General features: G+C 33.5%; 1 protein-coding gene across 1 annotated transcript in view; it reads right to left on the reverse strand.

Annotated features, from left to right (window-relative positions):
* Positions 1-17,315, reverse strand: part of STXBP4 (syntaxin binding protein 4) — a gene marked incomplete at its 3' end in the record, with an annotated part of 112,783 nt that overhangs the window by 41,364 nt on the left and 54,104 nt on the right. The window contains exons 9-10 of the mRNA XM_008585150.1: positions 11,073-11,169; positions 8,271-8,362 (exon numbers count right to left, since the gene is read on the reverse strand). Of these exons, the coding sequence (XP_008583372.1) occupies positions 8,271-8,362; positions 11,073-11,169 (189 nt within the window). The remainder of the gene's footprint in view (positions 1-8,270; positions 8,363-11,072; positions 11,170-17,315) is intronic.

A 17,315-nucleotide genomic window follows, 5' to 3' on the forward strand; every position in this document is an offset into this window, starting at 1 on the left:
AACTTTCTTTTTTTTTTTTTTTCCTTTTTGTCTTTTTCTGGGACCGGCAACGGGATTGCAACCCTCGGTGTTGCTCCCGCGCCTCGCTCAGCCAGTGAGCGGGAACCGGTCTGTATGTGGGATCCGAACCCTCGCGGGAGCGCTGCGGCGCCTCCCAAGCGGCGCACTATAGCAGTGCGCCACTGGGCCGGCCCCTCAGCAACTTTCTTAACCTCTTACATATAACAATGTTACATATAACACTGCTCAAGCCCTTTTTTCTCAAAAGTTCCTCTTCTCTGTGTTGTGATATCCTATTATCTCACCTACCCTTCTGAACATTTAGGCTGATTCAATTGACTTTTTTACATTTCTACTCCCTAAATGAGGGAGGTGGGAGAGGGGAGGGCTTGAGAGATTTTCCAAAGTTTGTCCCTTTCCCCTTTTTCTCTACAAGCTTTGAGTGACTCCATTCACTGCCAGGCTTCAGCTGTTGCCCTCCAAAATATTCCCAAATCCCTCTCCTGGTGTTCAGTTCCTTATTTCCAATGACCTTTGGTTATTTATATCTGTCAGCATCGTGAACTTATTCTAAAACACAAACCATCATCTTCTCTACCTTGAATAAAGCTTCCTCCTTACTTTCCTATTTCTATTAATGATACTATCATATCCTCAACCATGCTAATCAAACTTTGGAGTTATCTTTAACTCATTCTTCCTCCTCCTTGGTTCCCACATCCAAATGGTCAGCAAGTTCTGTTGACGACATATACTTGTTGTTGTTGTTGTTTTTGGTAAATATCTTAGATCTGTCAGTCCTTCCCCTTTCATTCTCCCTACCTTCTACAGTTTAGTTCTTTATTAACTTATATTTGAGTTCTTTCTATAGTCTCCTGTCTAGTTTACCTACCACCGGTTTCATTCCCTTCTTTGATAACCAACACACAAGATCACTCTTTCTAAAATATCATTTGGATCGTGTCACTGTTCTCCTTAATGGCTTCTCACTAATTGCTGAGTAAAGTACAAACTATATATATATATATGTATATATATTTTACTATAATTATTTGTTTACATGACTTTTCCTTACCCTATCTGGACCAAGCTTTATCTATCTGAATAACATGTGCCACAGCACCTAACACAATGCCATATACACTGTAGTTGTTCAATGTATATTTGGTGTTTTATAGATGAATCTTTAGGGAAGTGACTATAACATGTTTACTGCTATATGTAGTGAGAAATATCATTTATATCATGACCTGGTGTAAGTGAAATATTATTCAATTTTATCACAAGCAATTCACTTTGATATTTTCCACTCTATTCTGTTTTGCTTGCTAAAATGGTGGTTGCGATCCATTAAATTGATGTAACAAGAGTCCAAATTGTGAAAAATCTCCTTTAGGGAATTCACAGTGTTCTCTCGGTGCTTTTAAGATAATCCCTTCATGATACTTCATTAGTCTGGGAAAACCATCATACTATGATGGACTACAGTCTGCTCTTGCTAAGCTTAGAGTACTGCTAAATGTGGGCACCGACCTTGCCTTTTCTGTATAAAACCTTGTGCCAGTAGCAGGTGTAGCACTGTGCAAATTTTTTAATATAGCAATAATAATTAGAATCAAAGTATATTGTCAAAAGTATATTATACTTTTGGTCCTAAATTTCATATTCTTCCAAACCCAAAAGTTCTTTGTCAAAGAAACAAAAAGTAGGACTGACTTATATTGACTAAGCAATTCCTACCTAAAAGACAGCATCTCAAGAAATATTAGAAGTCAGACAAAATGAAGAGCAAAAGAAGCTAGGTACAAAAGAGTACATATTCTATGATTCTATTTATTATAAAGTTCAAGAACAGGCAAATGTAATGCTGTTCTGTCAGAATAGTGGTTCCAAAATAAAGGTGGGAGTGGCTGCTGCCTGGGAAGCTGGCATGAGGGAGGCTTTGGAGTGGTGACTCCACTTGAGATACATAATAGAAATTCTTCAAGGTGTACACTTAAGGTTTTGGTACTTTACTGTTTGTACATTATATTCCAGTAAAAATATCTTTTAAAAATAAATTAAGAAAAAGGCAATTAAGCCATCTTTACTAGCCAAAAAAGGAACTATATGAGTAAAAGACAAGCCTCCCTAACAGAATGACTATGTTGTTTGTGAAACTGAGATGGTTGAGGGGGTAACCATAGTGGAATTTCCCCACCTTCATAGACTGCTGGTATCTTCAACCAAAGATCAATTGATATACTTCAGATGAGGTAATACACTACTTTTTAACTCAGAAAAGTCAGTAATTACACTACAAAATAATAAGTTATTTTTAATTTGTTTTTGGTGAGCCACTTGACAAGCAGAGATTTTTCATAGTGTTTTTCAAACTGTGATACATCACCCATTAGTAGATTGCAAAATCAAATTTTTAATGAGATAGAATTGAATATTAAATAAGAATGCAATGCATATAGAAAAGGTAAGTAATGCTTTGGGAGACTTTTGTTTCAGTTATATATGTGAGTGAAATGAAAAAAAAGTATTCTTACTGTGGATTGAAGTAAAAAAAAAAAGAAAAGCTAATACTAGATGAGGGAGAATATCTTCTGTGTGTTCACAAGCAGAATACAATAAGAGAAATTTTATAAATTAATATAATTAACTCTTGCACATTTTGATCTGAAGCCACAAACAGGAAATTATTGGCATGTAAAACATCTTGCACAATTGCCACAGCACTTTGCTTTTGCTATCAAAGTATCACAGATTGAACATATTCTTATCTGCCCTAAAATCATACTGGTAAGAAGAAGGTAAATTACTAATTTAGAGAACAAGCAGCTCTTTGTAGCTGCTAAAAAAGCTTTGCATGCTCATCATTCAAAGCACCACTTCACTGGCATGTTTGTTGTAAGCCACCCAACCATCTTTGCCCTTCCTCATCAAAAATGGATATGGCAGCTTTGAGAACTGTTTGGCAGCAAAAAAACAATGATCTGCCATCAACATTAGGTAGATGTTTCATAACACCTGAATTGGCAGAAGGAAAACTGAGCTCCTACAGCTTTAGTTCTCCTCCAAAAGCTACAGAATTAGTTTAGATAAATCAGTGCCTTAATTCTCGGAGAACTGGGTGCTCTCCTGAGAGTTACTGAAAGACTAGGTCTTGGGGTGATTGCAACAGGCAACATGCTTAGCAGTAAAACAGATTGCATACTAAGTAGAACAAACTGATTTAAAACATTTTTTAAAACGTGACATGCAACATTCTTTTAATCAGAGGATCAGACCTACTTCATTCAATAAATTAATCATATACTTATATTCTGTATTTCTGGACTACATAATTAGTAATAGACAATACTCAAACTTTCTGACAATAAAACATATTACTTGAAAATAGTAGAGTTCTAAATATAGCCATGATCAAATGTCCACATCACAAAGAAATTAAGTTTTGCAATGATGAATATGCTAATTACCCTGATTTGATCAAACACTGCATATGTGTTTTGAAATATAACTCTGTATCCCACAAATATGTATAATCAATAAAAAAGAAAAATAAATGAATGAATATGACCATAAAATAAAAGTATAATTTTGGTTGCTAAACTTAAACTAGAAGAAAAATTATTAAAAATGTGTAACCCTTGCTTAAATTTAAGGGTTTCTAGAAGCATTCAACATACTTGACTGAACTTATTATTTATTTAAAAGTATACTTGAAAACAAAAATGAAAATAAAAATAAGAAAATAAATACGTTCAGAAGAATATTAGCAATTTAGAAAGGGCGTCATTAGGAAAAAAAAAATTGAGGATTTCTAGAAACTTAAAAGATAATGGGCAAAAAAAAAAGGTTGTCAGGTATAAGACAAATATATAAAAATCAGCTGTATTTTTATACAATTTTAAAACCAAGAAACTGAAAATGAAAAAAATTTTAAAGTTCCATTTATTATAATAGCCACAAAAAGTTTAAGGTAACTGGATTAATTAAGCCTGTGAAAGATAAATAAAGCCTGTATTGAAAAAAAATATGTACAATGTGTTAAATGACATTGAAGAAGATACAAATAAATGAGAAGCCAAAACATATTCACAAATAGAAAGATTTAAATTTATAAATATGTTGAATCTTCCCAAAGTGATCTATAAATTCAATAGAGGAAGATTTTTGGTGAAACTTACATGGACAAGATAAAAGCAAAGATTAGCCAAAGCAATATTTAACAAGAAGAGCAATGTGGGGTGGGGTGAGAGGTTAGGGAGATGTTGGGAGATCTATTGTACAACATGGTGACTACAGTTAATAATAATGTGTCTTGAAAATTGCTAAGAAAATAGATTTTAAGTGTTCTCACCACAAAAAAATGATAAGTATGTGAGGTGATGCATATGTTGATTAGCTTGATTGGGCTATTCCACCAAACCATAATGTTGCACATGCAAATATATACAATTTTTATTGTCAATTAAAAATAAAAAAATAAATAAAATAAATACAAAGAAGAATAAGGTGGAAAATATGTCTTATCAGATATCAAGACTTATGAAATTAAATAAAACCACCAGAAAAGCCTATGCAAATATAAAAATTTTATAAATGACAGAGCTGGACTACAAATAATCCTTCCATCCCATTAAAATAAAAATTTGTTTTTAAAAATTAATTTCATAAAAATAATTGATTGAAACATATCATATTTCTTTTGTTTTGGTTAACTGTGTATCAGTAGTAAGTAAAATTATTACTCAATCCAATAAATTTTAATATGTAAAGCCTTATGAACAGAGAAAATTAAAACAAATTAACTTTAATTCATTTAAAAATTTTTTTAATTGATAGGATGATTAATGAAAGATTTTCAAGCATAAAATGATAATGGTATAGAAATAAGAGCTATCAGAAAAAGGAAAGATAAATTAATGAGACTAAAAGACTTTGTGCATGAATTTTCTTTTAAATACATGATTATGAGTCCTAAAACCTGTAGTATTTAGATTCTATTGGATACATTTAAGAGTTATATAACAACTTTCTTTAAAACAAAACAAAAAAATGATAGTCATTGGAAACCAAACTGAAACACCATCCACAAGAAAGCTAATGTAGCTGCATCATCAGACTAAGTTATTCAAAGGCAGGAGCATTCTAGAGATAAAGAGATTGAATATACTGCAAGGATATAACAATCCTAAAATTATATACACCGAAGAAATGCAGTCTTATAATATATAAAACAAAAATTAACAGAACTAAATGGGGAAAAATTTAAAACACTTCTTTCAGTAACTGACAATAAAAGATAACAGAAAATGAGTATGGAAATAGAATATTTAAAAATATGATTAAAACCTTGACCTAATTAACATACCAGAAGTACTGCACTCAATAACTGCAGAACATACATGCTTTTCATCGGATGGGGAACACCTAATTGACCATGTGTTGGGTATTTGGTTAAAGGATTAATACTCCACAGATTATGTCTCTATCCTCAGTAGAATTAAACTAAAAATGAGTAACCAAAACAGAACTACATACCTAGAAACTGTTTAGAATGAAGCAAAAACAGCTCAAAATAAGGGTCAAAGAAGCAACCACGTGGGTATATACCAAATGATAATTAAAATATGATCTATAAAAATTTATGTGAGATTATTTTGTAAAAATTTGTAAAAAGCAATATCATCAGAAGTAAAGATTAAAAACCGAAAAAATTCTATGTTACTTTTTGATAAGTTTGAGTATCTTGATAAAAGTAATCATTGTCTAGGAATATGTACATTAACAAAATTATTCAAGAAAGGACAAAAACTTAGGGCCGGCCTGTGGCTCACTCGGTAGAGTGCAGTGCTGATAACACCAAGGCCACGGGTTCGGATCCTATATAGGGATGGCCGGTTTGCTCACTGGCTGAGCGTGGTGCTGACAACACCATGCTTCAAACTTAATTTGCAAACATTTTAAAATAGTATCGGCTAAAGGGACAGGTAAAATGTAACTTAAAATAAGAAGTAAGAGATGAACTGGTTTTTAACTTACTTTGGTTAACTTTGCTCAAATTAATAATTTAGCTAAGATAACTAATAAAGCAAATACTGCTGTACCGTACATCCGCATAAGATATTAAAAAGTAGGAAATGTCTCCTTTTCTAAAAAAATGTAGGCCCATATCATTTGGTAGATGAAACATTTTCAAACATTAAAGGAACAAACTTTCTATTATTACTTAAACTGTTCCAGAAAAACAGAAGTAATAGAAAAATTTTAAATGTAAAATGGCTCAAATATCATGGAAATTTATTTCTTGGTCACTTTTACAGCTCCTATTTCAATAGTATCTGGAAAAAGTAAAAATTTGTGAAAAGTATAAAAATGTAATTAATTTCAAATGTCTACCTAGAAAATCCAAGAAAAATATTTGAAAAACAACTGGAACAAGGAAGTTCAGTAAAGTGGCATGACGCAAAATAAGCTTTCTAAAATCAATACCTTTCCTCATCATTAATTAGAAAATGTAATAGTAAAAAATAAAAATTTCACTTCCAATAACATCACAAACTATGACATACTTAGTAACTAATCTAACTAGAAATATTCAAGATGTATATGAAATAAACTATAATTGTCTTTCCAAAGCATTAGTAAAAACCTAAATGAATGGAAAAATAAGTCATGTTCAGTTTTTTCCAAACTATCCCCTAAATTCAATGCAATTCCCATTTTAAAAAGTCTCAAATGAATTTTTATTACTATGGCAAAATGATTCTAAAGATCAACTAGAATATCAAAACTGAGAAGTTAAAAAAAATTAAGGACTTAACCTATCAGATAACAATAAACCTAGCACTATAAAGGCAGAGTAACTAAACTGTAATGTACTGGCAGAGAGAAATGGATCAGTGCAACAGAGTGGTGTGTCTAGACACAGATCTGTGTATCTTGATAGGAATTTAGTAAAACTGGAGAAGGATGGGTGATTAAATAAATGATGGTGGAACAAGGACAAGTGGTTATACATATTAGTAATAAATTCTGAGTTAATTAAATATGTAAATTATATGAGGGCACTTCAAAATGTCCGTGGAAAAATAGGATTAAAAGATAATACAAATCTTTCTATGAACTTTTTGAAGATCCCTCGTATTCAGTCATGTGCCACAGAATGACCCTTTGGGACGATGACAGACTGCATATACAACAGTGATCCTACAAGATTATAATACCGTATTTTTACTGTACCTTTTCAATGTATAGATATGTTTAGATACAGAAATACTTACTATTGTGTTACAATTGCCTACAGTATCCTTTACAGTAACATGCCGTACAGTTCTGTAGCCTAGTAGCAACAGGTTATACCACAGAGCCTAAGTGTGGAGTAGGCTATATACCACCTAGGTTTGTGTAAATATACTCTATGATGTTCACACAGCTACGAAATCGCTTAATGACCCATCTCTCAGAAGGTATTTCTGTCCTTAAGCAAGCATGACTGTATAATATAAGTTGGGAAGAAGGTCTTCCTTAATAATACAATAATACCGAAAGTCCATAATTAAAAGGACTGAAAGACTGGACAATATAAATGGCAAAGTTCTGTAGGACAAATGACTTATGAAGTTAATAGACCTCACGATTCCATTTTACAAAAAGCACAAAAACAGGCAAAACCAATCTATGTTGTTAGAAGGCAAAACAGTAGTTAGCTTGGTCTTTTTTTGGAGTGGGGGAAGGTGTCACTAGTGATAGGAAAGAAACAAGGGGGTAAGAGAGCATCTGGGATGCTGGTAATGTATTTCTTTAATGTTATGTTTCTTTATCTGTATTCTAATTACATGAGGATGGTCCAGATTGTAAAATTTCATAGTATATACACTTGTAATATGGGTACTTACAGGTACTTTTCCATATGTATATTACAGTGAAATAAAACAGATTAGACACATACAGACATGATATCCATCTATCTGTCTAGCTAGCGAGATACATAGTATGTATCTTTCCACATATCAAATTATCAATACTGGTGAACTGCAGGAGAGTAGTAGCATAAAGGGCTAATGAGAGAGGAGGATGGAAGAGATCAAGATGAACTTTTAATTTTAATTTTAAATTAATCTGTATCTTATATATTTACCCGAACAGCATGTATTATATGTATAGTTTCTAACAAAAAGTAAAAAATAAAAAAAAGCCTACATATATGACACATAACACTCAAGACTTGTGACTTAAGAGCAAACAAGACAATTTCATAGGGCATACTCTACCTGTGAATCTAATATATTAGAAATTTCATGTGTACCAACATTTACTTCATCCAACTGCAAGCAAAACAAGTTTCTGGCAACCTGGACAAAATCTAAAATGAAACACATTTCAGTAAGAACACAGCATTTAACATCATCTAAATAAATCTTACCTTTGTCTATATGAAGTTGAAATTGTATTATAACTAATGCTTCAAACTTAATTTGCAAACATTTTAAAATAGTATCGGCTAAAGGGACAGGTAAAATGTAACTTAAAATAAGAAGTAAGAGATGAACTGGTTTTTAACTTACTTTGGTTAACTTTGCTCAAATTAATAATTTAGCTAAGATAACTAATAAAGCAAATACATATCATAGACATATTTAATTCTCCAACTCCTGCATTATGAGTAGAACTTTTTCTGAAACATATGACATTATGATTCACAGATTTTCTAGCTGGAAGAACCTGGGGTTTAATAATCATTAATAATAGCAGCAGCTAATGCCAGAAACAGTGCTTAGAAATTTCATCCCCACAACGATCTTCTGAGGTAGGTCGTCTTAGGCTCTCCATCTTACAGATGAATAAACCGGGGCTAAGACAGGTAAACTGTCTTAAACTTCCCAAGGCCACTTGGCAAATAAGTAGACCAGTACAGTTCTTCAGACACAGAGAATGACCTATTTATCTATGTATCCTCAAATATTTTTGATTTTGGCTATTATATTTTTAATTTCCAAGGATCTTTTAAATCTTCTCTGTTCCTGTTTTACAACATCCTATTATTTCATGAATGCATTATCTTTGCTTATCTTTTTAAAGATGTTAATTACAGTTTATCTGAATTTCTCTTCTCTTCATTATTTCTTTTCTTCTGAGTTCCTTTTTTCTGTTTGTCTGATAGTTTTGTGCTCTATATTTTATGTTTGAGGATTTCTCCAAATATCTGGTGACCCTTGTCTCTGAGGTCATATTTAAGAAGCAGGCACTAAAAAAGTTGATTGGAAATTTTGTGCACATAATTTGCCTTGTCAACTGGCAGGTTTCGCTACAGGGCATTGTACGGCTTCTTCAGAGAGAGCCCTACAATCTCCTGCCTGTAATTATGAGCATGGCTGCAAATTTCACTGAGCAATATGGGTGTGTGTTGTGAGTGATGACTCACCAGACACTTCCCAAACTCCCTTGCTGCTGGCAACTATACCTGTCGAATCTGACTGGTTTAATTTCCGAAGGGAATATACTTCTTTTTTCCCCTGGAGGTGTAAGGGAGTGGTGGTTGCTGGACTGCCTGAGAAGGGGAAGGGAATAGCATGTATAATTCTCCTTATAAAGATTTCTAACAATCCTATTTTAAACGCCCTGCCTAAACCCAGTCTTTAGAAATATGCGATGTTTCAGAAATATCTAAGCCTTTTCAAGTCAAATTGGCTTGTTTCCTACTGTGATTTGTGCTTCACCTGCCTCTGCATACTAATTCATTTACTTTCCTCATCCACTTTCTGTCATTAGACATTACGGTTTTAGTTTATACATGTATATCTCTTTCTTTTTCTCATTATTTTGGGGTGATCTTCAAAAGGAGATGGGCTCAAAAATATCTTTTTTTATCACTTCAAAATCAATAGGTGAATTTCCTTTTATTAATACAGATGCTTTAAAAATGATACAATGTTATATCTACTATATAAGAAAAAAATTAAATACTTAACGGTGTCAAGGATACAAAAAACTGTTATATTCAAACATTACTGGTAGCAGAACAAATAGATGTGTAAAACGTCTCTGGTAAACAACTTAACAATATGTATCAAATCTAAACTCTTGTGGGGATTTATTTCAAGAAAAGGAAGAAAAAGCTACATTCATAATGGTGATAAATACAGATTTTTTTTTTTGTCCTTTTTGAGACCGGCCGCACTGTGCTCAGCCAGTGAGCGCTGTGAGCGCACCGGTCATCCCTATATAGGATCCGACCTCATCCCTATATAGGATCCGAACCCGCGGCAGGAGCGCTGCTGCGCTCCCAGCGCTGCAGTCTCCTGAGTGCGCCATGGGCTCAGCCCATAAATACAGACTTTTAATATCAGCTACTAAGAAAGCATCAAAATTCCCAATAGCAGAAAGGCTTAATATTACAGTGTCAACTAAATGATACATTACGCTATCTTCAGTAAAAATAATTATATAGCATTGTAAAAATATCTATTATACCATATTAGCTGAAAAATGGATTAGAACTAATCTCACGGTGAAATTAGGGATTTTATATTTTGTACTATTTGTTTTGTTATTACTAAAGTAATGTTTATGCAATAAATAAAAGATAAAAAATATGATAGAATGATGATATTTTAGAGCTGAAAGTTTCTATTTTTTTTTTTTTTTGTCTTTTTCCGTGTCCAGCAACGGATCGCAACCCTCAGTGTCGCCCTGGTACCGGACCAGGACCGGCAACGGGATCGCAACCCTCGGTGTTGCTCCCGCGCCTCGCTCAGCCAGTGAGCGGGAACCGGTCTGTATGTGGGATCCGAACCTTCGGGCGGGAGCTGCGCTTCCCAAGCGGTGCACTATCCAGTGCGCCACTGGGCCGGCCCAGAGCTGAAAGTTTCTAATAATGTTTTTCTTTCTGCTGACCGAGACAGGTCAGTAATTCAAGCTGAGTTTTTGGAGTACTGATTAAGGAACATGCAATAGATGTGGTTTTACTTTTCATTCTCTCCTTCTAAAGAACAGACACTTTTAATAAAAATGGGTCACAATTAACTCCTTGACCAAGTTTCTGTAATAATACAACATGATGAACCTAACATTACCTCCAAATGACACTGTCCCTTGTGAGTCTGGATTTACTTGCTGTCTCAGAGCTTGGTGTTGTTCTTTTGTGGGATGAATACCAAGATAATTTAGAGCCTGGAAGGAAAAGGATTCATGTGAGACAATTTTTCAAATCTCTAAAAAACACAACTTTTATTACAACTTTATTTTACAATTCAGTAGAAAAAAAAATCAATATCAGGAACAGTGACCAGAATTAGATGCCCAAGGAAAGTCTGCTATTTATGGACTAACTGCCTATAAAAAAAAAAAACTAACTTCCTGATTCTACCAGCACCTCAATATTTTTCCAAGGCTAGCTGATGCCAAATTTATAAGCATAGCCCTAGAACCAAAAGTCAAACTGTTTCTCAGTTTATATGATTTGGCAGAAGAAAAATAGCAAGAAAATCCTATTAAATCAGATTTATAAGAAACACTGTAATAAATGAACAATATTTTATTAATATCTTGCCTTTGAGAGCAAAACTGAGGTACATAGGAATTGGGATAAATATAAAATATTCTGATTCTTGGCTTGTTTAGGGGCAGGCTTACACAAAAAGCTTTCTCTGGCACTTATTTCTTTCTTTTGTCAGGCTCTTCCTTTTTGGGGAAAGCATCTTCTCCTTTGAGTACCCATAACTGATTAAAAATTCAGAGACTGCTGGTTGTATTCCAATGTCCATCCTCTCCTTGTTCTTTAGTAGCAGAACCCACCACAATTTTCAGCTAGAAAACATTGTCATCCCGCTAAAAGACATTTCTCAGCCCCTTTGGCAGCTTGATGAGGCCATGTGACCATGTACTAGCCAATGAGATATTAGAAGTGCTGTCGAGTGTTTCTAGGAAGTCTCTTTTCAAAAGCAGGGGTAAGTACTCCTGTCCCTTTTCCTTCTCTTTTGGATTAATAGCTAAAAAAACAAAACACCATGAGAGGGAGAGAAAGAAAGAAAAAAAGAAGAAAGAAAACATTGCTGGAATTTGAGCAGTCATCTTGGTTCATGAGGTACCTCAATAAAGTTAGTGGAACAGAAAATAGTGGAAAAAACGTGCATCCCTGACACTTGAACTTCCATGCCAGCCCTGAATTACCTTCTTTCAGGCTTCTTTTGGTGTGAGAGAAATACATTTCTAGAGGAAATCACTATTATTTTAGGTTCTCCAGTTATATACAGCAAAATGTAATCTTAACTAATGCCTAGATATTGATCGGGTATCCTATTATTGGATTCTGGCAAGAACATATACAATCTCAGTCACATCAAAACTAAAAAGTAGGCAAAGTTTAATATTGGTAATTATCCCATACAAATGTCTTTTCCTTTGGAATCTGTACAATCATTCATCACTTCATTCACCAAATATATATCTGTTGTTTACTAATTTTTAGGCACTAAACTATGTACAGGGGATAGACAAATGATATATTTAGTCCCTGCCCTCAAAGAGTTTATGGTCTCTAGGGTGAGAATAACATGTAAATAAATATAAGTACAATACGTAATTTAATAAAAGTATGTGCAGGGTATACTATGACAAAAAGCAACTGGTTAATGTCAGGTGATTGGTTCAACTGGGCACAGTGAGAGGAGACAGGAGGAAGAGAGAACATCAGGAAAGATTCTTTCAAAAGTGATTCATAAGCTTGGCCTAGCATCATCTACCTATCCTAGCTAGCAGTCATCAGAATTTGCCTTGCAGGGCTGGCCAGTTTACTTAGTTGTTTAGAGTGTGGTGCTGGTAATGCAAAGGTCCAGGGTTCAATTCCTGTGCTGGCCAGCCACCAAAAGAAAAAAAAATGGCCTTGTATAACATGGAATAATGATTCTTAGCTTCTATGTGCTTTTTTTGCTTCAGTTATAAAAATGTTCCAAATATAAAAAAACAAAGAGAATAATACAAAGAACACCTGCTATCATCAAATACTCATTGATATTTGCTTTAAATTTATATATATTTTCAAGAACTAAAACTAAAGATTTGGTTGAAAGCTTTCTCTATTGCTCTTCAGCAGTACCACTATCCTAAGGTTGGTGTATCCTTCCTGTCCATAATTTAATGCCATTTTCTACATAAGCATGTACGTATCCCCTAATATGAACTCATTTTGTGCATTTAAAATTTTATATGAATAGTATAATCTAAAAGGGTAATTCTATAGATTTTCATCTTGACCTCAACTTTGATTTCATAATTGCTCAATATTATCTGCAAAACTAGTTCACTTATTTTAACTTTAAATAATATTCCACTGTATGAATATATTGTAATTTATTTTCCATTCCTTGATTGATGGGCTTTTTAAATTACTCCAATCTATTTTTTATTACAAAACATTATACATGTCTCCTTGTATAGGTGTGTGAAAATTGCTCTACAATACATCCCTAGAAGAGGAAGTGCTGAGTCACAGGGGATATACATTGCCAACTTTATTATATATTATTGGATTGTTCTCCAAACTGGCTGTACTGATTTATGTGCAATAGTACTATATAAGCATTCTTATTCTTCTACATTCTTAACAGCATTTGTTGTTTTCACACTTTAATTTTTGTTAATATGTTGGAAATGAAATAGTACATTGTTTGTTAATTTGCATTTCCCTAATTGCAAGTTAAACATCTTTTACATGTTTATTGGCAATGTTTTTAACTCATAAATTATTCAGAAATAATGTTTTAAATTTTTGTACATAGAGTTTTAAGAAGTATCTGATTCCTAATTTGGTGGCAGTCATCCAGTTGTGGCAACCAAAAATATCTACAGACATTGCCAGATCTTCCTGACGAGAAAACCCACAACCCGATCCTTGTTGAAAACCACTGCTCCAGAGACAAACACTATCAACAGTTTGTTGTATAATTTTCCATGAATACGTATATGTATGTTTATATGAATTATGTATTTTTTTTGCAAAAGTTATACTGTACATTGTATTCTATGTTTTAAAATTATCAATATATCACAGCTTTCTATTTTGTAAATTTTAGATCTACGAGAAAACCCACAACCCGATCCTTGTTGAAAACCACTGCTCCAGAGACAAACACTGTCAACAGTTTGTTGTATAATTTTCCAGGTTTTTTCTATGAATACGTATATGTATGTTTATATGAATTATGTACTTTTTTTGCAAAAGTTATACTGTACATAGTATTCTATGTTTTAAAATTATCAATATATCACAGCTTTCTATTTTGTAAATTTTAGATCTATTTCATGTTTTTAAAAATTGGCCTAATAGTACACTGTCTGGACTGAACTTTAAACATTCTCCTTTTGATGGTCTTTTAGATTACATACAATTTTTTATTATTAAACACAATGCTACAAAGCACTAGAGCTCTTTCCTTTATGCCAATGATTCTTAAATTTCAGTAGCTATAAGAATTATCTAGGATTTTAAAAATCATGATATATTTATACAGAAAGTTTTAGAAAATACTGTAATAAACTAATGGATATCTACTGCCTTGCTTCATTAAAGCTTAGCACTTAACTATATTTACTTCATTTATGAATGTAACAAAACATTACAAAAATGTCTTTTGAACTTCTCCCCAGAGGTAACAACTGTCATATATTTGATTTCATATTCTTAAGCATTTTTTCTTATATAATATTTGATATATACTAAGAAACATAACAAATATGAGTTTTAAAGTAGAACAATAAAACACCCATGATTCCATTTAAGAATTATAAAAATGTCCTTATGTTGAATCCGGATCGCACACACCCTTCTATTCCACCAGAGGTAACCACAACTAATGAACTCTGTTTATCACTCCTGTACCGTTTATTTTAAAAGTTTGTTGCAAACATACGTATCCCTAACATGTTATTTTGTTCTGTTGTTTTAGCTTCAGAAAAATGTTATAGTCTTCTGAAACAGTCTATAAGATGTTATCATTCATCCACGTTGTCAATGTTACTGTAACATTCACTCATTCATTTTCACTGTTACATAATATTTGATTAGATAAATATGACACAATTTATTCATCCATCCCCTTGCATATGAACTCTGTTTTTTTTTGTTGTTGTTTTGTTTTTTTGCTTACCAGCCATACAGCAACCAACATTCTTGTACATATCTACTACAGCACATGGGTAGGAATTACTTTAAGATATATACCTAGATGTAGTATTGGTGGGGTTTTTTCTGACTGATTTGTAGTAATTCTTCATGTATTTCAGATTCTAACACTTTATGTCTTATGTGTATTAAAAATATTTTCTCCCAGTTTTTGGTATAACTTTTCACTTTTTTATATTCTCTTTTTATGAAGTTTCTTATGAGCAGTCCTCAAATATGTTTTTATACAATTACTTCTTAATGAATAGTTTTCAAGTTTTTTAAGTGCTGATTTTTGTAAATAGTACCATATTGTACACACCATTATGAAACTTTTAATTTTATTAATGTTTTATTGAGATATAACTCACCTACTATAAAATTCATAGTTTTAGTGTACAGTTAAAAGATTTTTAGTATATCCACAAAAATTGTGCAATCACCACTATCTAACTCAAAAATTTTTCATCACCCCAAAAAGAAACCCCATACTCATTAGCAGGCACTTGCTATATCCTCATTCTTGCAGCCAACCACCAAACTATTTTTTTTTTCTTGTCTCTATGAATTTGCCTAGTCTGGAAATTTCATGTTAATGAAATTATACAATTTGTACCTTTTTGTGTCTGGCTTCTTTCAATTAGCTTAATGTTTCAGGGTTTATCTGTGTTGTAGCATGTATCAGAACTTCACTTCTTTTATAGTCTAATAATAATCCATTGTATGTATATACTACATTTTGTTTATCCATTTACTAGTTGATGGACATTTGAGTTGCTCCACTTTTGGCTATTATGAAGAATTCTGTAATGAACATCGGTGCACACATTTTTGTGTAGACATGTTTTCATTCTCCTTGAGTTTATATCTTGGAGTGGAACTCAGTTGTATGTCTAACTTTTTGAGGAACTGCCATATTGTTTTCCAAAATGGGTGCACCATTTTACAAGCTCATTTGCAATGTATGAAGATTTCGTTTTCTCCACATCCTCATCAGCATTTGTTACTTTTTTTCTTTTCTTATTCTTATTATTACAGGCATCCTAGTAGGTGTAAAGAGGTATTGCATTGTGGTTTTGATTTACATTTTAATAGTGAATAAAGACTTTGAGCACTTTTTCATGTCCTTATTGGCCATGTGGATAACTACTTTTGGAGAAAGGTTTATTCATATTCTTTTTCTATTTTTATTTTTTATTTTTTTGTCTTTTTTTTTTTTTTCGTGTCCAGCAACGGATCGCAACCCTGAGTGTCGCGCCCGTACCGGACCGGGACCGGCAACAGGATCACAACCCTTGGCGTCGCGCCCGCACCTCGCTCAGCCAGTGAGCGGGAACCGGTCTGTATGTGGGATCCGAACCCTCGGCGGGAGCGCCGCCGCGCTCCCAAGCGGCGCACTGTAGCAGTGCGCCACCAGGCCGGCCCCATTTTCTATTTTTAAATTGGGTTATTTGTCTTTATGTTGTTAAGTTGGAAGAGGTCTTTATATATTCTGGGTATAAGTCTTTTATGAAATACAAGATTTGAAAATATTTTCTCCCTCTATGAGTTGTCCTTTCACTTTCTTTTTCTTTTTTTTTTTTGTCTTTTGTCTTTTTCCGTGTCCGGCAACGGATCGCAACCCTCAGTGTTGCCCCCGTACCGGACTGGGGACCGGCAACGGGATCGCAACCCTCGGTGTTGCTCCCGCGCCTCGCTCAGCCAGTGAGCGGGAACCGGTCTGTATGTGGGATCCGAACCCTCGGGCGGGAGCGCCGCCGCGCTTCCCAAGCGGCGCACTATGCAGTGCGCCACCGGGCCGGCCCTCCTTTCACTTTCTTGATGGTGTACTTTGAAGAACCAAAATTTTTAAATTTTGATAAAGCCCAGTTTATCAGAATAATTATAGTTTTAGTTCTTATATTTGGGTCTATATCCATTTTGAGTTAATTTTTGTATATGATGTGTCTACCTTCATTGTTTTGCATGTGGATATCCAGTTGTCCCAGTACCATTTATTTAAAAGCCTATTCTTTCTCTATTAAATTATCTTATATCCTTGTTGAGAATCAAATGATCACAAATGTAAAGTAAAAATTACTCTAGATGAATACAGCATGTAATGTCAGTGAGGTAAGTTCATAAGTTTAAATCAGAAGTAATTTAGTTTTTTTTTTTT

The sequence above is a fragment of the Galeopterus variegatus genome, unplaced genomic scaffold (assembly GCF_000696425.1).
Source record: "Galeopterus variegatus unplaced genomic scaffold, G_variegatus-3.0.2 Scaffold3472, whole genome shotgun sequence".
Classification (NCBI taxonomy): Eukaryota; Metazoa; Chordata; class Mammalia; order Dermoptera; family Cynocephalidae; genus Galeopterus; species Galeopterus variegatus.